This window comes from Balaenoptera acutorostrata, chromosome X, assembly GCF_949987535.1.
Source record: "Balaenoptera acutorostrata chromosome X, mBalAcu1.1, whole genome shotgun sequence".
NCBI classification, from domain to species: domain Eukaryota; kingdom Metazoa; phylum Chordata; class Mammalia; order Artiodactyla; family Balaenopteridae; genus Balaenoptera; species Balaenoptera acutorostrata.
In genome coordinates, this window is record NC_080085.1 from 94,889,419 (window position 1) to 94,910,965 (window position 21,547).

Genomic DNA, 21,547 nt, shown 5'->3' on the forward strand with positions numbered 1-21,547 from the left:
ATAGCTGTGTGACTTTGTGCAAGTCACTTAAATGGGCTGAGCCTCAGCCTCCTCACCCGTACAATGGGGGTGTTGTGACAGTTGCACAAGATCATGGCTGTAGCACAGGCCTGCCACTCAGGGGGTGCCCGTGAAAGGACAGCGAGTCAGAAAACCAGTGCCCCTGACCACCTGTGGGGCCCCTACCGCCCACTCCATTTTAAACTCAGTAAGACACCAGGTTTATTTTTAGAAAAAAAAAAGAGCAATGTTTATTGAAATTTCAAGCTACATTTGAAAAATCAAAGTCCAAATCCTGGAGACATAACATCAGGATAAGGTGTCAGAAAGTGGAAAGTGTTCACTGCCACAGAACTCCCTAGAGACAAGCTCCCTGAGCACATCACCCAGGCACTGTCGGGTCAAAGCCATTCCCTTGTCTATCCCTTGTCCACAAGAGGACACCGGCAAGCTAACCATTCTGTTCACTTGCAAGTTTTCCACAAAAAAAAAAAAAAAAAAACACAAACATGTTTTCGAATGACAATGTGAAGTTCCAGCTGATCTTCTCTCAACCCCATTCTATGTAGTCAGCACCAGTGAATGGTGGGTTTGGCATTCAAAAGAGGACCTCACATGTCTTCAGGGGACAGATGGGGCAAAGGTTGCAGCAGCAAGGCATTCAGAGGGTGGCCTCCCCTCCCTGCCTTTACTCTTTAGTTTTACTTAACCTAAAGGACAAACTGGATCAACCTGGTAAATGAACACAGTCAAAGAATTAGCCTTAAGAGATAAGGGACCAGTCAGTACTCCCAAAGCTGGTTAGGCCCTTCAACACGTAGGTGTATGTGTATATGTATACATCGCTACACTAAGATACAGATCTAGCCCTACGGGTATATATACGCATGTATGGCTATATAGAAAAACTATGCCAACACTAACCAAACAGAACTTTGTAAGCGGTCATCCCAAAGCCGTAATCCCACACTGGGCTGTGCACAAAGCCATGCATTACACCATATTAACCAACAGAAGGCTGACTTGGCTCAATCTCTCCCAACTGTGGCCCTGCCTTGGCGAGGCAGGGGAGGAGAGAGAGGCTGCCTCTGCTTAGACCACAAGTGGCTTCTTCACAGGACAGTCGTTGTCAGGTGAAGCTGTTGAAGATGCCCATGGAAATGAAAAAACAGACCCCTAAGACTTTCTGGAGCAAACTGGCGGCCTGTCTCAAACTACCTTTCTCCTCTGCCAGTTGCAGCTAAGTTGCCCAGGCCCTGGGAGCCCCCAGGGCGCGGTGGCATCAGAGGCTCGCTGGCTTGGGGTGACGAGGCCCCATGCAACTCAGCCTCAAGAGACCTGCTCTTTGTCAGGGGTCTGTCACTGGAGTGGACCCAGGTGGCCATGTCCTTGGGACATCTCTTGGCACCAGCTATGCTAGGTGTAAAGTTCTCCACGTGAGATGACGCTTGGGGAGCCAAAAACAAACTGGAAAGAACTAGGTAGAACAACTTTAGTGGCTCTGCCCACCCTGAGGACAGAGCCACTTACACCGCAGAACCACCGGGGGCCTCAGGTGCTTCTGGGGTTTCGGGAGCTGGCTCCTCGGGGCTCAGACGGGACTGGAACTTCTCCAGCTGCTCTGGGCTCGCCAAGGTCTTCAAGAGAGTGTTCTCACGCTCCAGCTGGGAGTTCTTCTCCACCAGCTCCCGGATCTGCTCCTTCAGGATCTCCACCTCCTCTCTCACAGCATACATCAGATGATTCTTCACCAGATCCTGTCCCGGAGGAGATCACGACAAAGCTATCCTTAGCCGCGGCAGCCCCTCTGCGGCACCTTCTCCTGGCCGTTGGGGCGCCTGCGCTGTCCCTCATGCTGCCAACCTCCAGCCTTCCCTCAGCAGCCCCTCAGCACGCTGGCCCCGCAGCCCTGGTCCTCCTGCCCCTTTCTCCGAAGCACCTAAACCCTCGCTCAGGAGAGCTGCGTGATCGGGGCCACGCCTGAGTTGGGAGCCCAGCTTTGAACTACATAGGAATTCCCCCCTGTAAGTTTCTGATGACTTTCAAAGCTGGCCTCCTGCGAGACTTTTGGGTGAGACTTCTGCTGGTTGGTGGTGGTATGCTATATCCCCATTTCCACATAAGGTCCCGCAGCTGGCCCAGATCCCAAGGAACACCTGCAATGCACCCCGTACTGTTGGTCTCCTTTACCCATCTCCACCAGGAGAATATAATGGGCTCTTTTGGAGTCTCCTCCTCTCCACAGGACCCAGCATACTGAGCTGCAGCTGTCCTGCAGCCTGGCCCGAAAGGACACTGGCCCTGGGGGAAGGTACCCGGATGGCTTCATCCTCTCTGAATTCGGATGACTGCACTGGGGGCGGGGAGCTGTGTCATTAGGCTCCGGGGCACAATAAAGTGTCTGCTAAAACTGCTGGAGGCCCCAATCTCCTGCAGCCATTTTGGCTGCTTGGTGGAGTACGACCTCTACCTGGTGAAGGAGGGAGAAGGGGTGGGGTGCTTTGCTTCCTGTTTCCTCCCAACTCCTGACCCCAGCCCAGGCTCTGCAGAGGCACTGCAGTGCGGTGGCATCCAATGAGCTCTGGCCCCTGCCAACTGTGGGATGCAGACAAATCCAAGGGTCTGAGCTCCCTGCCCTGCCACGGGCCCAGGAGGGAGCCAGAGGCTGCTGCAAAGCCCTGGGATGGGAGAAGGAGGAGGAAAGGAGAGGGTCCAGCAAGGGTGGACTGGAAATGCCCTAAAAGGTGCCACTCTGATGGGACTCTACTTAAGGCCTCCAAGGGGATAGGAGGCAGGCTGTCAGCTTCCTCAGGCTCTTGGCTTTTGCACCCACCCGCTCACTGCCACCCTGAGTTACATAAGCAGTAGCCAGGTCTGGGGATGGGAATGACGCAGTGATGCCACTCACCATGGCCTGCTCGATCTTGTTGTCTATGGCCACCACGCTGGCTCCGGAGGCACTGCCAAGACAAAAAGGAAAGCGACCGCGTTACCCACTTGGTTCCAGTCTGAGTACCTGGCAGCAGTGGCCACAGAGCCCTCCATCTGCCCAGCTCTTCCTCTATCGCCTCGCTGGCCCGAAGTTCCAGGCACTTTGTCCCTAGGTCCGTCTCTGGCCCCTGCAGGAAGCTGCACCTCCCCACCCAGACCGGCTCCGCGCCGCCGCCGCCCAGAGCTCCGCGTGGAGCAGCGCGCGGGTCCGGGGGCGCACGGGCCAGCGAGGCCTGCTCGGCGACATGCAAACAATGGGGGCGCGCGGCCCAGGGAGTCCCCGGCCGCCAGCCCATTCCGGCGCCGGCCCAGAAGGTCCCGGGCAAACCTACCGAGCTCCGAAGCTAGCTAGGAATTCCTCCTCGGCTCGGCAGCTTCCGGCCTGCTCCCCAGCGGCGCACGGCGCGCGGCCAGACCCCCTGCCCAGCCCAGCCCAGGCCCACTGCCCCTCTGCCTCTGCCCCCGGCTGCAGCAGCTCGTTCTTACGGCGCAGCGGCCGCAGGGACGCTCCGACGGCGGATCCCAGCGCGGAGGTGACCCCCCCTACTTCCCTGCGTCCCCTACCCCCGCCCCTTCCCAGGATGCTGCACCGCGGGGAACGGGGACCGGCGGCGCACGGCTCGCTCGGAGATCCCGCTCTCAGCCCAGCCCCCGCCGGCGCCCGGGCTCGGGAGCTGTGGCCAGGGGTTACCTGTTATCCAGCTTAACGGAAACCACATCCCCTCCAAGCAGGGAAGAGAAGAAGGAGATGTTGAAATTGTGCAGCTGGTAGACCGCCACCTCCATGGGGGTCTGATACATTTCGGTATTCATGGCTCGGGCTGCCGGGGAGCTCTGGCCGGGCTGCGGGCTGGGCTGGGCGGGCTGGGCGGCCGCCGGCTGCTGGCGCGCTGGACGGGGCTGGGCTCTGCGCGTCGGGCCCTGGGGCTAGGAGGGGGGCGAAGGCTGCCGAGCGAACCCAAAGCCGGGCGGGCGTTCCAGAGTTGAAGGGAAGTGACTCGAGGGGTGTCACCTGGTGTGTCACAAACTCCACGGCCGCCAGTCCAACCCAGACTCGGAGATATTTCGGCTCCTTCTTCTTTATATAGGAGGAGCCGGCTGCGTCACATGGCGTCAGCGGCATGCAAATGAGTCCTGTACCGGGCTTTGTGGCTCAGTTAAACCACATCCCCTCCCTGAACCTTAGCCTGGGACTGTAAACAGTTCAGCACTTTCTTGTGCCAACTGGCATCTCCAAAGAGGGCTCTGGAGATTGGTAAAAACAAAATGGAGCTGATTTCTTAGAGAAATGAGAAGTACAAATGCCATTACAGGAGGTAGAAAGCGTTCAGTAGAGGGCGGCGCTGGTTTTAAAAGCTCTTCTTCGGATGTCAGCCAGCATACCTCCCGTGTCTTTGCAACACCATCACAGGCCGCCCTCCCTGGACACCCGCCCTCACCATCAGGACCCTCACTCCTTCCTGGCGCCTGCCTTCTCAGCCTCTCTCCTGCACACAGACTTTGTCAGTTGCATGTCCCCTCACCCAGCCAGCTTGCCCACTGGCTTGCCCCCATCCCCAGCATCTATCCACTCACCTCCTTCTACGGATGTACCTGTCCATGTACTGACACATGCACAGATCTGTGGCATGCACGGACTAGCTAATCTGTACATGCCAGTGTGCATGTATGGAGGAGAGCGTAAGTGTCCAGGAACTCAGATGAGTGGGGGAACATGTACAAGGGGTCAGCTGGGGGCCAGATGGGTGACAGAGGAGGTGGGGAGGAGACGGTAGGGGAGTGGGCACTGCAGTGACCACAAGATGCCAGCCCTTTTCTCTTTGGTCTCAACACCCTATTCAACATCATCCAGGATCTCATGTTCCTATTTTTAAAAACAAGATTTTGTTACTGTCCTATGAACAGCAAATGACAGCAAAACTACAAACCAAGGCTAAATACAAACCATCCCAGGAGAACACCCACCCTGTGATGGATCCAGCAACACACGGGGTTACAGGGTACTTCACAAACAAACAGATTCCAAGTCACAGGGAAAATGAGGTGATTGTTGCCTACTAAGAGTTACACATGTTTCCATCAAAATATATTTTCATTCTTTTAAACGTCAAGCTTAAAACAAAAAAAAAAAGCCATCAGAGGCTTGAGGTCCTTTTATCATGCCCTTTCCTAAGTGAGGCCACCTGGTGGTCAGAAGCAGAATTGCAGCCAGATGGAGCAACCTAGACCAAACAAGGGACAGGTGATGCAACTGGGGGTATTATTTACACCAACTCAGGGCCATAAGGAGAACATTGAGTTTCACCACACATACAATAGTTTGGATGGAGTTAGGGCCAGTACCCATGAATCAGTCTGTGATTCAGGCTATGGTCCAAAGAAATACCCTAGTGCAATCAAGCTATTGGAAAAGTACTGGGGACTCTTATCAGCAAAGAAGGTAATTATTATTTGCTTCAGAATATTTCACCTAACCAGGTACCTGGCACAGACACCCTGGCCAAGGCCCCGGTTAAGCCCAGTCTGAAGGCCTTAATTTTCTTCAGGCTGCCCATGCAGTCATGCCACTGAACAGCCAACATTTTTCACTATGATGTGGAGCTCCCATTGGATCCCACCAGTGGTAATACGTGCACAAGGGCCATTCTATTTGCAAAGGACCGACAAAGAGATCTACCCAAGCAAACCTACTGTACTAGCCCAGGATGGTGATTTCCTTCACCCCGGTTTAGCTGGGAGACAATCCCAATCTCAGGATATCATGTTATCTTCAGGTCACAAACTCCCTGAACAAGGTGTTCACGCTAAGCTGTGTGTAGTAGACAGAACAAAGTGCAGACCACATTTATAGGTCATCAAGAACATTATCTGAGCAAAAATAAAAAACAAACCTTCTTAAATCTGGAGCTTAACTGATACTGGAATTCCCTGATATATTAATCTGCCCTCTGTGTCACATAGAGCTTTCTTGGTCCAGGAAGAGTCTGAGTTGACCTTTCATTGGCTTGTAAATCTTTCCTCAACTCACTATTGCTACCTACCCCAAGATTCCAAGGGAGATGATGAAAAGAAAAAAAGAGATAAATAAGCCGGGTCGGCAGGGAAAAAACACTACCAGGAAAACAGGGCATAGGACAGAAGAAAAACCAGCTCCTTCAATGGGGACTCCCTTATATGGAGACAGAGGCATAGAAATCCAGGTAGTTTGGGGAGGGAAAAAAAAAAACAGGTGAAGTTTTCTAGCAAGGCTGTGTTTGAATTGTACATTAATTACACTTCAATTAGAAATAAGCTAGGGGCTTCCCTGGTGGCGCAGTGGTTGAGAATCTGCCTGCCAATGCAGGGGACACGGGTTCGAGCCCTGGTCTGGGAAGATCCCACATGCCGCGGAGCAACGAGGCCCGTGAGCCACAACTACTGAGCCTGCGCGTCTAGAGCCTGTGCTCTGCAACAAGAGAGGCCGCGATAGTGAGAGGCCCACGCACCGCGATGAAGAGTGGCCCCCGCTTGCCGCAACTAGAGAAAGCCCTCGCACAGAAACGAAGACCCAACACAGCCAAAAATAAATAAATAAATAAATTTAGAAATAAGCTTTGAGACCCGCCGACAATAACAGCTACCATTAACTGAGCAACGGCTATGGGCCAGACGCTGTGTTGGCTAAGTCACAAACCCTGTGGTGTAGGCGCTGTCACCATCATTTAACAGATGAAGAAACCGAGGGTCTGAGAGGCTACCTTGCCCAAGGTGGTGGCACAGCTAATAAATCATAGAGCTGGGACTCCAGCTCAGGTCTTCCTGACGTAGAGATCAAGTTTGTTCTTACTACACTTACTAGTGGGGGCAGGGAGTAGGTTTGTTGAATGAGTGAGTCAAGGCAGTTGGGGGATGGGTTGGAGGTGCCAGGAAAGTGGTGCAGAGGAAGAAAAGGTGAGGGGCAGGGGAAGTACTCCTAGGACTCCAGCAGCATGGGGGACCGGAAGAATATCCAAAGTGTCCAAATGAGCTTTATAACACGGCTTTGCTCACCTGCATTATTTCAAAAGGCAGCCACGCAGTCCTCAAAGAAAGCCCTCTCTGCCTAGGAAATAGGAACTATGAATCCAGCCAGGTGGCTCCCAGAATGGACTACACAGCGCCCCAAATTAGGTATGGAGTCTCGTAATAATAATCACAGCCCAGTCAATCTCCAATTCATAACTGGCACCCTTAATTAACTCTTTCTCCCCCATATTCCTGCTGTGCTCAGCTTTTAGGAGAATGAAACCAACAAGAAAACAAGCTCATATCAGGGATTTCGTTTCAGAAAAACAACTTTGAAAGGATGTCCCAGGTTCAGCCCACACTCAGCCAATCTCTCGTCCCCTCTGCACCTCTAGTTCACCAACCAATAGTGAGAAGAGCTCACCCTGAGGCCTTATGATTCTCAATTCGCAAATAATGGCTGGATCCCTGGATCGCAGGCTTTGCTAAAGGAAGACCACCAACCTAAACGTCCCTGTAGAAAGATTTTCAAACAGCAGGGGTAGGGGAGACAGGGGCAGATAGGAGGGGGAGAGGGAGAAGTTGGAGGAACCCAAAAGGCTTTCTGTGTAACCCTCGGCACACCGGAAAATTCCTCTGCCCAGAATAGCTGAGCCAAGTGTTGCAGTGAGTGGAAGCTTGTGCTGTATAGGGTATCTGTGATCTGATCTAACTTTTCTGAGTAAAGTGCTGATCCATGAGGCTCTCAGCGTCCTTGTGTCTCTGGAGGTGGGCCCCAGGCAGGAATCAGTGGCCTAAGGATTCAACAGCATAGCAACTCCAACATGTGTGTTTCCAAATTTCCTTTCTTCCATCCTGTGAGTTACATGGTGGGCTGGACCCAGAGCCACCGCGGTCACAGCGCCCAGCTGATGAGCCAGGTCCTTTGCCGGCTCTCGGTTCTAGGCCTACAGCTATGGGATTCTGTGATTAAACAGACACAGCTGACCCTCCCTCTCTCAGGGTGACCTTCTAGGTGGAGGGTGGCATAAGGAGGATGGGGTCAGCTCCCGCCGTTTCAGGTGGCCCTGGAAGCCAACTTGTTCCCTTTGAAGTGGAAGAAGTGTCTCAACATCGTCACCGTTCTGTTCCACTTCAAAAGCCAGACTCTCTAGGACAAGAGCCCTTTCTATTTTGGGTTCCCACGGCGCAGGAAGGCAGAGACTGGGCAGTCTGGGCCTCAGAACCTGTGGGCAGGATCTCAGCACGCTGCCGAGGGGTGGGAGGCAGACTCAGGGTGGGTGCGGTAGGTAGGGGGCGGCGAGGAGGGGGAACATCTCACTTCCCTTTTTGTCACACTCGAAGCATTGTGTACCACGCAGCCCAAAGGAAACTCTTTATAGGCAAGTCTTCCTTATTTTCTACAGGGAATGTTCCACCCCCAAGGCTCGGCAATGTTGCCGGCGAAACACAGGGCCTTGTGGCAGGAGAAGCGGGAAAAGACACGATGCGAGAGGTGCGGGACAAACCACCAAGCAAACGTTGCGTTAGGAGCTGGACAAGGAAATCAAAAAGGATACTGAGCACCGGAGTGTTAGCACAGTTGACAAGGTGGCTGCAAAACAACCCTCCCCATCTACCCCTCCACGGCGGCCCCCTTCTGCCTGAAGCTCTGTCTACTTCTAATTACTTACTTGTCCCTTTTTCTGAAGAGGCTGGGGGAATAAGGAGGCTGAAATGCCATCATTTAATTTGTGCTGGCTTCACTCTTCTCTCTTTCCCTCGGTTCCTCTCCAGTGTGGGAGACTATAGACAGGAAGGATGCTGCCACTTACATCTTTACTTTGGCCTCATGGAAAATCCCCAAAGTCCAGAAGGAGGGAAGCAAGAAGGAAAGACGGAGACAGACAAAGTGCCTTGTCCTCTGTGGGTCACGTGAACTGCCCTGCAGGGCCAGGGCCCAGAACGTCGACTTTGGGGGGCAGGAAAACAGGGAGGAGGATGCAGAAGGCAGTGGTGGGCGGCAGGGAGCCCAAGAGGAATCGTGGTGGAGAGGGGCACTGTCTTGGAAAAGTGGCTCTAGCAACTGATTTGGGCCAAACCCTGGCACGGAATGATGGCAGGAGCAATGAATTGTGCCTTTCAGCTCCCTCCCAGACAGGATCCAATGTGAGCTTCACAAACAGTCTCCCAGTGACACTAGGGCTGACAGGCAGAACCAAACCCCATTTGGACAAGGCACTCCACTCCACTCACCCTCGTTCAAAGAAGTCAAAAAGGGCTCTTGTCAAATCACCTTTGTTACCCCAACTTTGGTGGCTAACTATGGGGGCTAGGCAGTCTCTCCTGGCATCTCAGCAAGACCGGAAGTACTGGCAACGTTATCCAGGAATGCAATTTAGCTCAGTGGATCTTAACTTTCATGAACCTTGTGTCAATATTTATGCTTGTCTCCCTTCTCCTTTTGCCTTGCAGCTGGGACAATTTACCTCCATCATTTTTCTAAGCTCTCTTCTCATTTTCCACCGTCCCCATTACCCATCTACAAGTATGAAATAGATATTCCTGAAAAAAGAGAATGTCAAATTAACCTCGGTAAATGGAATCCCCTCCTCCACCCCACACCAGTTGCCATTATCATTCAATTCAATTCAATTCAACTCAATTCAAAGTTGATTGACTGCCTATTCAAAGTACAAGGCACATTTCAGGGAAATTAGAAACAAACAAAGAAACAAACTGGTAGTGCAGGTTAACAATTGTGCTTCTTTCCAGAATATCCTGGGCCTGTGGCAAACTCTGAAGTCTATCTACTGGTTAGATGTCAGTGAAATGTTTACTTCAGGAAAAAGCCTAGGGCTTGGGGGTGTTCAGGAGGGTAGCCTGGGGTTTGGGAGGGCCACACCACCGCCATCACTCCTGGTATCATTTCAGTCCTCAGAATCGGGCCCGCCTTTTTTCTCCCCACCCTGTCGTTTGGTCCGTGCCCATCTAGATGGGGATTAACATAGCAGCCACAAAACGTGGAATTTCTGTGGGACCCAAGGCTCCTCTGACATGGTGGCCAACAGTGTCAGGGTCCCTCACTCTGATTCCCTTCCTTTGTAAACCAAGGGAACAAAGCACAGGTCCTTAAGGGTCTCTGAGTTGCCAGTCCCTTCCTTCTGAGAAGGGGGTCTATGTTTAGCACGGGGAGGGGGTCACCTCTATCTGTCAACCTCCTTGGCCCTCCTTTTTCGGCTAGCTCCTCGTGGTCTTATCCTTGTTCTACAGGGTCCTCCCAGACCAGCGAGCATCTTCAGGTGGGCAAATAAACTCCCTCATCACGGCCCACCTTCTGGGAATCCTGGCCCTCGACAGCCTTCTCAGGGGCTGGGAAAGGAAGCAGCAAGAACATGGCCACTCTCCGTGTTTGTTTGTCTGCACCAGCCCTCCACCAGCTTCTCCGGGCCAGGGAGACACTGGCAGGGCCTCTCCCCAGTCCTTTTGCTTTATGGAGCAGTCCCAAGAGCCGAAATTCCAAGCCTTTTTTTTTTCTGGCAGTTGCCGGGGTTACTCTGAGTGGTATGTGAAGGACTTGGGACTATTGGCAATGCTTGGAAGACGAGAAGCAGGAGGATCTTGTTGGGGACGCTGAGCCAGCAGACAAGGGGCCTGTGAAGAGGCCAGGGGCTCTGAGGTGCAGCACCTGACTCCCCTGTGGGCCCCGCTATAGAATGGGTGACCTCTGAAGTGGTCCAGGTTCCCTGGGGAACAAAACGACGGTAATAGTGCCGGCCTCTTCAGGCGCGGGGGGCTCCTGGGCCAGGATGGGTAAGCATTATGAGCCTCCCAAGGCTCTCACATTGTATGCCCGAGGCCCTTGTTTAACTCACAGCGGAGCTATTCACCGTGGGCTCACTTGAGGTAGCTCCTTGATCCGCTGTTGTGGGACTCTGTGACTTGTGAGGAGAGGCTCTGTAATTGCAAAGGGCCTCTGGCTCTCCAGCCGCCTCCCCCCTCCCCTGGGTTTCCTGGATGGAAAGAAGGCAGCCCAGCTGAGGTGGGGGGCGGTGGCAGGAAGGGGCAGGGGACACACTAGTCCGAGAAGAGAAAGAAAGGAGAGAAACAAGGCAAGCTCCTCCCTGGGGGCCCCCCACCCAGCCCCAGCCATGGGGACAGAGCCAGGCAGCTCAAAGGCATGCGGGGAGGGGTTAAGGAAGGCCTCCTGCCCAGTTTGAGAATTGCTGACAAGGAATACACACACCTTATCAGGAAGAAAGAGCGGCACACAAGCGTACACACACACACACACACACACACACACACACACGTTTATGCAAACACCCGTTCAGCCTTTGACAAAGTCTAATTCACAGAGCTAGGCACGCAGAGGGCATCATTCCATCTCTGTCTCTCTCTCTCACCTGATGCCAGCTTTGTGAGCCCCCAAAGGGGTAGTAAAGCAATAGGACATGGCAAAGTGGCAAGGCAGGACACTGGAGACCCAGCCAGAGTGTCACAAGCCGTGGCCTCTGCTCCCTCTGACATCCAGAGCTGGCTGTGTGCTGTGCAGGGGTCATAGGTGACAGGCTCTTGGGGGGAAGCTTGGAGTGGAAGTCAGGTGGGCATAGGGGGAACCAGCTTGAGACGCTTCACACTGTACACCGAGCACAGGAAGTGCTGGTGCTGCCAGGTCCACAGTTTTCAAAGATGTCAATCACACATTCAAATGAAAGAGAAATAAAAACAAGCACCATTTGTGTACAATCGATCATGTGAATGCCTAGGAAATGATTCCCATAGGCTCCTCACGAGGACAGTTCTAAAGAGAGCCAGTCCTGGCATAGATGTCACATGTGACTGACGACCTGAGAAGTGTGATTTGAATGGCACTGAGAAAAATTCCTCTCAGTCCAAGCTGTTTGCCTGACCGGACTACTGCAGTGCCTACAAACGTCACCCTCGGAGTCATACCTTTGAGTTATAATGGAATTCTTTACACTTTGAGGAATTAGGAAAGTTTTTTCTTCCAATGCAAAAGCCCTGGGAAAGTACCACATTCTGCCACGATCAGCTACAAATACTTAAATAGGGATGAACTAAATTTCTGTATTACTTTCCACACAGTAGTCAGTGGCGGATCAGCATCAGAAGATGACTAAACACACAGCAGGTACACCTTGCTGGTGGGCTGCGGAGGGAAAGAAATGGGCCCAGGTGAGGAGACTACGGATGTCCTGGGCTCCAGCCCTAGAAAATCTAGTGGGATATGTCTGAGGCTTGAGAAGGGTGCTTTCAGGAGATGTGGATGCAGCTCTCCTGGCCCCAGTCCATGGAACTGCTTTTGGGAACCACTGGCCTACAGGTGAGAGCTAAGACAGGATCTACCCAAAGAGTCCCCAAAGTGCCACGGTCACCACGACCCACTCTGTATGACACACGATGATGGGGTTCAGCATATTGTGAGCCTAACATCTGTTCAGTCATCTCCTTCCCTGTCACGTTTGGCTACCTCTTTCCCTCTCACTCCTGAAAACTTGATCAGAACGTGAATGAGAGCTGCTATTAGAAAGATAGCCCAAACTTGCTCTGATTTATAAATCAACCTTCGGCAAATTTGGCTTCTCTGTTCTGAGGAACAGATTGCTTCTAAGACACTTCACAGCTGTCCGTGGGAACTCTTGGCCTGGGAGGTTGGAGGCGTGGGGGGCAGGCATCACAGGGCGGGAAGGGAGAAGAACCCGGAGAGAGGGAGAGAACGGGGAGGGGCTGATTTTTCTCCAACAGCACAGTCTGGTCAATTAACCTGCCCTACCCCCCCTTCAGCAAAAGCCAGCTCTCCTCCAGCCCTGTGGCTGTCCCTGCCTGGTCAAACGTGGATCCATTCCGAGGCTGGCTGGAGGGCTGTGACTCATTCCCCCCTCAGGAGCTTGCTGGGGCTGACTACAAAGACTTGCCAGGATCTCTGCAAACGTGCCCATCCCGACCCTGAGCCAAGCCTTGCGCTCCCCTGCCCCTACCGTCCGCATCCCATCCCATGGCTTGCGAGCGCCTCCCGGGCAAGGAGGGCGCCCCTGCGGCTCACTGACTCCCCTCTCCCAAGGGAATTCACTGCTCTCTGTGGTACGCATCCGGCCTGTGTTTCGGTATTTTATTTTATTTTTATGTTTAATTTACACTGCCTGCTAGGTTTGGGGCTTAAATAAACAAAGGCTATGTTTCCCCCAAGGCCTGGACTTCCTGGTTGCCTGTCAGCAACAGAGTTACCCTTTTAACCTCTTTTCTTGCTCCTTGAGACAGGCAGTGTTGGGGGTGGGATTGGAAGAGAAAGATACTTTGGGTCAAAAGCCTGGAAATTCTTAGTGCCAGCCTAAAATCCACCCCCCTCGCTCTTCTCCACATGAATGTTAAGCCCCGAAGCTGCCTTAGCAAGTACAGACTTCCTTTAAAGGCCACTGCAAGACTGTAAGGGTTAAGGCACAAAAACGGAAAGTTCAAAGTATTCGCATTGAGTTTTTGAAAAATCTACTTACAGATGTCTTTGTACCACCAAGCAAAGACAGAAGGGCCCAGGTCTTGGTGGGTGGAGCCTTGGCAGTGAGCAGCCTTGAAGGCCTATAGACTGGGCAGAGCTTGGTGGGCCTGCCTGGGAAAGGCAAAGCTCATACACCTTAAAAAATAAGAGGAACACTGGCCCCTGTGTCCTAGGACAGAGCTCTAACAGCAAAGTAACAAATCCTGGTCAACAGTTCTGACATCCTGCTATTTGCTAAAACTAATAATACTGTGGCGTTTGTTGACAGAGTTGCAGAAGAGCTAAAGTAAACATGGAAACTGAGGAAAGGCCAAGTATAGACAGTTACTAGCTCAGCAGTTGAGAAAAGGGAGTTTCACAGACACTCCTTGGACATCTGGGGGCAGTGGGGCCTGAACACAGTTGGGAGACAATCCAGAGGCATCTGTCTTGTCACCAGGTGATTTCTCTCTAACAATAGGCTGCTGCAATAATGGGCTTGGCCCATGGAGCTGAGTCCTCAGACAGAAAGTAATGACAAGAAGAATTGAGAGCGACTCTCCTAGTGCGTATGCCAGGGTAGGTGCTCCCTGAGAAACGCAGCTCTAGCACCCATTCTAAATGAACTAGGTCAAGTGGGAAGAAAATACGTCAGAAGGCCAGAGTTCCTTTTCTACCTTACCACCAGGCCCCCAGAACTGCTTAGAAGGCTTCTAAATCCCCTGTGCTGCTAGCTCCTCGTTCATGAAATGGGAATGATGCCCCCCTGCCCCACATAAACAACACACAAGGTGTATATGTTTATGGACTCCCCAAAGTCTGGAAATGGAGATAACACTGCATCGTTTCTGCAGACTGATGGTGTCCTTGACAACAATATATATATGTGCCTATGCTTCCAGACATGGTGGATATCCTGTAGGCGGCATAGCTGAGTTCTTCAGGTAGTAAAAAGGGGCACGTGAATGCGATATGTGCCATGATGAGTAAGGGCCCTGGTCCTCAAATGCTGTTGGCAAAATGGCTCACCAAATGAGCAGTCCTATCAATGCTGTTTCAAAGTCCAGCATTTCTAACTTCCTGTCCAGTTCCAGTTTGTTGTTTCCATGATTTCACAAGTTACGGATACTGCCTATGGGGAGGGGCATAGTTTGAGGGACTGATGTTCAGATGGAATCAACATTCAAAATTTAGTGTCTTGGCAGGTGGAGGTGAAGCAGGCGGTGGACGAGATGTTTCCTGAGGGTGCCGGGCCCTACATGGATCTGGACGAGGCAGGAGGCAGCACAGGGCTCCTGATGGACTTGGAAGCCAATGAAAAGGCAGTTCATGCAGACTTTTTTAATGATTCTGAAAATCTCTTTGATGATGATGATATCCAGTGAGGTGTGTCCTGTGGTGCGTTTGCTCAAGCTTTGCCACGCGGTGGTGTGGTGGATCTCCTCAAAGGACAATTTCAGATGGTTCCAGAGAACTTGTGGAAATCACTTGAAATTAGGAGATGGTTAACCAAGAAAGAGAAGATGGTTTTAACCATCTGGATGAGGCCTGTTAACCTCTGAATGTGACCAGCTTTTGTCCTTAACTTCAATTAAAAAAAGTGATGTTATTAAAAAAAAAATTTCACGTCTTGAGGGTCTTAGCAATCCTTCCCTCACAGAGGACTTGTAACTTGCATAAAGTTTTGGCCTTGAGAGCTTCTCCAATGGCACAGTCAGTAATCAGCAGGACCCCTAGTCTTTCAAGCAGGACTGAAGGCACAGCGAGATAAGATCATGACCACTGGAAGCGGACAGTGCAAATGTTCTCAAGTGAGCAGTGACTGGCTTTCTAGACTAGAATACAAGCTCTTCGAGGGCAGGGGCTTATCTTATTCATCACGGTACCCCCAGAGTCTGGACTAGTGCCTGGCACACAGTCTCAATGCCATAAACATGTGCTTAATAAGTAAAGAGAAGGTTTAGATAAGTATTAGAACTTGGCTAATGGCCTCCACAGGGAAGAACTATAGGCAAATTCATGAATTTGCCTCCTGTTAACATGTTAATTTGGGGACAATCATTGTACGAGAGCAACTCTGCAGTTAAAAACACGAAAGACTGGTGAAAATCAAACATACTTGGAAAACCCAACCCAAACACAATTTAATTGAGTAAGTGGCCACTAATGACCTGGAACCAAGGCCCGACCTCTTCAATAAAAGGGGTAATTCACCCGTGTGTGTGCTGCTGGTTCTGCACTAATGCTGGGACTTTGGTCAGTTTCCATCTTTAGCTGGAGGGGCTGGGTCAGTTGGGAACAGGGCACCCACAGGGAGCAGTAGAGGGTGATGAAGCCCAGGAGGAGGGCAGCCAAGTCTCAGCTGGCAGTAACATCAAAGAGGGATTTCAGGCTAGCAAGCCTGATTCTGAGCAAGTGACAGCCATATAACTGGAACGATGCGGTTGGGGGGCGGGTTGCAGATAAAAAACCCATCCTGACTAAAACTACCCTGATGACCGGCAACATAAAGGAAATTCTCACCATTAATGTCATCCTTGGGTTTGAAGTCTTGAGGATCCCTATTAAAATGAAAGGTCTTTCTGAGAAGGGGAACTATTTAGTTTTTCTCAGGGAAGGAACATGATGACCTGCTCACTGTGGTCCGAATAGTTGGGGGGCTTCTGGGAGAAGTGACCCAGGTTGACTAAGTATAGACTAGGGGGGTACTTGCCTGGGGTGGGCCATACAATGGGTCCTGGCTAACTGGTGGCCTTAGGCTTTCAGGGGACAGGCAAATATGCCCAAATATTCCTGGACTCACTGTAAAGAAACCAAACTGCCTGAGTGGGCAGCTTTGAGTAGCAGAGTTTATGACAAAGGAGATTGTTTTCTCCTGCTCTTCTTGGTAAACACAAGCGAACTGTTCTGAAGAGGCCGTGAGGAGCAGTGATATATATATATGTCCAAGCCCTACTGGGGGTTTCTATCTTCAGTGCTTTCCCGTCCGGGGGATCTTGCCTGCATGCTCATCAAAGCATCCTCCCTGGAAATCTCCTCCTCAAGTCCTACTGACTCACTGATAAGTTGGCATAGGTGAGAAATTGACCCCCAGGAAGGCTCTGTGACTGATAAGGGGTTGATGGGTTCTCCTTCCCCAGGGTAATTTCTTTTTTACCAAGAGCCTCCTGTTGACCCAGAGGAATGAGTCCAGTGGGGGAAATGCCAGGCAGGAGGTCAGGTTGCTGGGGGGAGATTTCTTTGGCCATTTTCCACCACTCTCTGTTGGCAGTTGCCTTCTCTGCCTGTGTAGCAGGCGACCCTGGCGGCAGACACAATACTCACACCAGAGCTGGCCAGGGCAGCCCTTGCCCCTCACCACCCCTCCTTCTTGCCCTTGTAAAACTGGCAAAACCTCAGCCCCAGAACCCCACTCTAGCTTGACCAGGTGATGGCCAACTGCCTGATACCAGGCAGAGCTGGGCCGATGGAGGGAGGCAGGGGAGTAGGGCTGGGCAGGTTCCCCCACCCCCGTGGCTCTGTTGTGAGGTGCTGACAGCTGAGAGAGGACCTGAAACCAGTTAGCCTGGGGCTCCCAGCCAGCAGTGTATTTTCATCTTGTTTTGACTGGGACTGTCCTCCTCTGTGTAAACACATCCATGTCAAGGGGAAGAAAATGTAGAACAGCTTAAAATAGGTGGGTGGAATGCATCCCACCCATGAATCACCAGCTCAGGGAATGCCCTGCAGGTAGGCCTTGCTTTAAGCAAACCTGACATATGAAAACCTTAATTCAACAAGAGGGCAGGGATGCACCGCTGTTAAGTCTTGACCTATCACTGAGAGATCTCAAAGCCACATCTGGTCCAAATAATAACTTCAGTAGCTCCCATGTACTGATTACTTAGCAGGCACTGTGCTAAGAGTATATCCATTAGCCTTTTGAACGTTGTCAAGAGTTATGGATAACTGATAGTAGGAATTGGGTATCGTATTATCATTAGGCCCATTTTGTGGATGAGGAAACTGAGGCTCAGACAGGTTAAGTGACTTGCCTAGAGTTACCTAGCTCGTAGTGGCAGAGGAGAGATGTGAACCTCTGGGGTGTGATTCTAAAGCTCCAGGCTGTCTCTAGCTGGGCATTCAGCTTTGTCTTGAGATTTCTAGGCAGGGCTGCATTCTTGGCATGAATGTCCATTCGTGCTGAACCCCCTTCATCACAGTTTGCAGGGGAATGATTAACAGGCCTTTATCAGGGTTAGGGTGGGGAAGCCCCCCAGGTGGGGGCTGGTTCTTTCCACTGACTAAAGGATTCCCAGGAGGGGGGCCCCCCTAGCATGCCAGGATGGGACGGACCTGCATTTCATTTCAGGCCTGGCAGACTGTTTAAGGGCAACTGCTTGACCAGACACAAGGAAGGCCCCTCCTAATTGCAAGTAAGTACAAACTACTCGACACCAGGCTGGGGTAGGGACAAAAGACTCAGTATAATCCAGTATAAGGAAAGACCAAATGTAAACACGTATTTTGAAAAAAAATGTCACCGATCACAATGTTGGTGCAGGGCTGGCCCCCAGGCTAAACTGTGAAGTAGGAGTGTGTCTTCAGAACCTTCCTGCTTCCTTTTCGGGTACCTTCCTCCTGCCTGTCCCCGCAGGTGACCTGTGCCCTCCTGCTGCCTAGGGTTCCATGGGGCCCCTCGCTACTGTTTGCAGCGGCCTGTCTTCCCTAGCAATGCCCCCTTTAAGAGGGACTCTTAGTCTCCCTCCCCCAAATCATAAGTACCCAGCCCATCCTAAAGGACAAATCGGGGAGATGTGTTTGTGTAAGTGGTAGGTAGTAGCTTAACAGGTTTCCCCCAGATCATGGGGCTCTAACCCTTAGATTTCAGTCAGTGGTACAATTTTAGGCATGGGCGGGGGGTGTGGAGGTGGGCAGAGAACAAGCTGGGTGGGGGCAACAGTGGGGGGGGGAGACTGCTCGTCAGTGACCTTCAAATCTTGCCAAGTAGGCCATGTGCTACTCTGACTCTAGGTCAAGTCTGGGTCTGCATGGAGGGATAAATGCTCCACCCGTACACTCATGCTTTATTGTTTCCAGAGCATGGTAGACAGGGCACTGGGATAGTAGTCAGGAGACAGGAGTCTGGCCTGGTTTTGCCTCTGGCTACCGGCACAACCGTGGAAAAGTCTCATAACCACTCTGAGTCCCAGTTTCCCCTAAATGTAAAATGAGAGGATCAAGGCTGCGAATTTATAGTTATTTGGGTGCTTATTTGATGAATGATACCCCCATTTAGACTGGGAGCTCCATGAAGCCATATACCAAGGGCCTATGACAGTGTATGGCACATAGTAAGTGCTCAACGAATGGAATAATTGAATGAAGGAAGGAAGGAAGGAATGGCAAAAGTGACTTCTAAGGTTGCTGCCAGTTCCAACAGTCGCAGCCTTGATGTCCTCAGATGCAGCTCTTTATAGCTGTGCCTCTGAGTGGAGAGGCCCAGGCCAAAGGCTGGGTGAGGCCTTCAGGCCCTTGCCCTCAGGACCAGAAGGTACAAGGGCAGCCTGCACTGGAGAGGGGCAGGCTCTGGGGCCGAAGGCAGTAGGCAAGAGCTTCCGGGAGGCCCAGGAGGCTTGCAGGATGCTGGATGGGGTGGGGGGCTGGTAAGGAATGTAGGAAGGGAAGGGTCGGTCAGGAGGAGTCAGGAGAGTAACTTTTACACAGTTTTCTGTAAAACGGGAAGCTGAGATAAGAGAGACTTGATGGGTGTCTGGGCTGAGGTAGGAAAAGTGCCGAGTTGCATGGTGACTCAAGGTCAGGAGCTGGAATGGGGCCCAGAGCTCTCAAGCCTCTGCTCACCCCCTTGGGACTGGCCCCTGGCTCCAGGCCAGCTCCCTGAATAGCTCCCCTCCCCCACTCAGCCATCCACAATTCTAGCTTCTTACGCCAACCTGCTTCCCTGTCCAGCTGATGCCTTGGCTGTTCCCTCCCCCTCCCCCACTGAGACGTGAAGTCCTCCCCCAACCTCCCTCCGAGACTCCTCCGGTGCAGTCACCCATTAGACCTCTGGAAGCAGACTTGCCCCCCCCTTCTCAGCATCGCCCGCATTCAGACTCTGACGCAACTCCTCACCTTCTTACGCAAAAGGCTGCCTCCCTCCCCTCCCCTCCCCTCCTGGCCTGCCCCCCTGCCCTCCCCTCCCCCACCCCACTCCGTGGCCAGGGCACTCTCCTAGGAATACTCCCAGACAATATTCTAAGGCGCTGAGATATTCTCCGGTGTCCCCACTCTTTCCTCTAGCACCCTTTCACATTTCAACAGGAGCCCCAGTTTCAATCCAGGAGAATGAATCTTTAAGAGTGAAATTTCAGGTATTAGTGAGTATGGAGAGAGAGATTTACGGGGCAGGGGTCTTTCCCAGAATTCCTGATATAACACTGTGGAGGTGGTTACCTACATACTCTGGATGCTCATTAGACCAATTCTGTCTTTTGCTGCCCTGGGATTTGGGAGATCAAAGTTCTGGTCCCATCTCTGCCGTTAAAGCTGTCTGTGTGACCTTGGGTAAGTCATGTAATCTCACTGAGTCTCAGTTTCTTCATCTGTCAAATGGGAGTAATTACCCTTGCCCTACCCACCTTGACAGGGGTGTTTTGAAAATTAAAGGAGATGTGTGTGTGTGTGTGTGTGGGGGGGGAGAGAGAGAGAGAGAGAGAGAGAGAGAGAGAGAGAGAGGAGACCACTAACTGCAAGGCCCGGGACAAATATCAGAGATTATGCCTCCCCCTTAATGTGTTTCAAGGACTCATTCAGGTTACTCGGTACAGCCCTTTTTACAAAAATGCCAGTGTGCCTTTGGCCTGCCCCCTTCCTCTGTTTCTCCTCAAGGGCTTGGGCCTTAGCCAAATCTGGTCTCCTGTGTAACTCTGCCCAGCTTTGAGAACATCTCCCGCCCCTCCCCCACCCCCTCACCACCCATCCTGTCGCCCTCAGGCCTTCCTTCACCATCCAAGGGCCTCTTGCCACACTCTCTCCCTCTCTCGCCACCCAGGGCCCAGGGCCATCCGTGTGTGCCGAGTGACCCTGCTCTCCCAGCTCTGACCTCAGCCCATCCCCATCAAAGCTTTGAAGAGGAAGGACTCTGGGGCAGGGGTAATGACTGAACTTGATGATTTGCTACAGAGGCTGAGCACAACGCGGAACACCCAGCATGCGCTCCAGAAACACATCATTGTTTGGTTGCGTGTGCTGGGGGAGACCTGGGGGTGGAGTCTGCTTTGGGGCTCCTGAAATCGCGCCAGATAGGCAACTGCTCCACCTCTAGATCCGCCAGGCCCTGCCCGCCTGCTCTTCCCACCCATCTTCCCCTTCACCTCTCAACCCAGAGAATGGGCTGGGCTCTTTCATCTCCAGGACCTGCATGCTAGAATGTGATTTCGGGCCTCCCTGGCCTAGCGCCACTGAGTTTCTCTGGTGACCCCACCTTTCCCCCAGGGACAAGAGGCTGAGAGCAGTTTGGGGCACCCTCTGAATTTCCCAGCATAAGCAATCAGCTCTCTCTGAAGGCCGCACCCAGGAACCTTCTCACCCGAGGAAACCTGGGTTTCCCTCTGCAGAATTAGGGGCTCCTGGGCTTTTCCTAGAGGCTGGAGAACGATGCCTACCACAGTTCAGCACGGATCTAATAGCTCTGCTCCTATACTAGGTTGACAGCAGTCCCCTTGGCTGGAATGTCTCTTGGTCTAGCAAATACTAGAGAGGGTTTCTTCTAAATGGCGGGGGCAAAGCCCTTACTTTTATCCCTCAGGGCTTCGTTTCAACCCTCCTCTCCCCAAAGGAGGAAATCAGAAGCAAAAGGTGACCTTGCTAGGCCTTGGCAGGGAACTGGTGACAGGGCGGCAACGCATGGCCTTATTTTGTTGGCCCCTGCCACCTGTCTCCCTCCCTCCGCCTGCTGCTGGGGCCCCATGTTGGCAGGCAGGTGGAGAGGAGGTGGGACTCTCTGGAGAGGCCACCTGGGAAAGCTGGTCTCATAATGAGAGCCTCAGTCACCTGGAATTGGTTTTTCTTCACTCCATTTTTTCCCCTAAGAGGCTAACAATTCCAATCAGGGAT

General features: G+C 52.2%; 2 protein-coding genes across 5 annotated transcripts in view; one reads left to right on the forward strand and one right to left on the reverse strand.

Annotated features, from left to right (window-relative positions):
* Positions 1-221: 221 nt before the first annotated feature.
* Positions 222-21,547, reverse strand: part of TSC22D3 (TSC22 domain family member 3) — a 58,673-nt gene continuing 37,347 nt past the window's right edge. For 3 of the 4 annotated variants that reach the window (XM_057538956.1, XM_057538959.1, XM_057538957.1), the window contains exons 3-4: positions 2,909-2,960; positions 222-1,757 (exon numbers count right to left, since the gene is read on the reverse strand). In XM_057538956.1, the coding sequence (XP_057394939.1) occupies positions 1,527-1,757; positions 2,909-2,960 (283 nt within the window). In that variant the 3' untranslated portion in view covers positions 222-1,526. Of the gene's footprint in view, positions 1,758-2,908; positions 2,961-3,682; positions 4,044-21,547 lie in introns of those variants that run through there. The other variant, XM_057538958.1, reaches the window with a different exon arrangement.
* LOC102997770 (COP9 signalosome complex subunit 9-like) lies at positions 12,239-14,835 on the forward strand. The gene is made up of 2 exons (XM_057538578.1): positions 12,239-12,301; positions 14,656-14,835. Exons 1-2 carry the CDS (start codon positions 12,239-12,241, stop codon positions 14,833-14,835), a joined length of 243 nt encoding a protein of 80 aa, XP_057394561.1.

Bases quoted from the DNA above. Each gene is read 5' to 3' on its own strand.
- LOC102997770 (XM_057538578.1), top strand. From the start codon at position 12,239: ATGTGGATGCAGCTCTCCTGGCCCCAGTCCATGGAACTGCTTTTGGGA. The intron at 12,302-14,655 runs GTGAGAGCTAAG...GTGTCTTGGCAG, and splicing joins TGGGAACCACTGGCCTACAG to GTGGAGGTGAAGCAGGCGGT.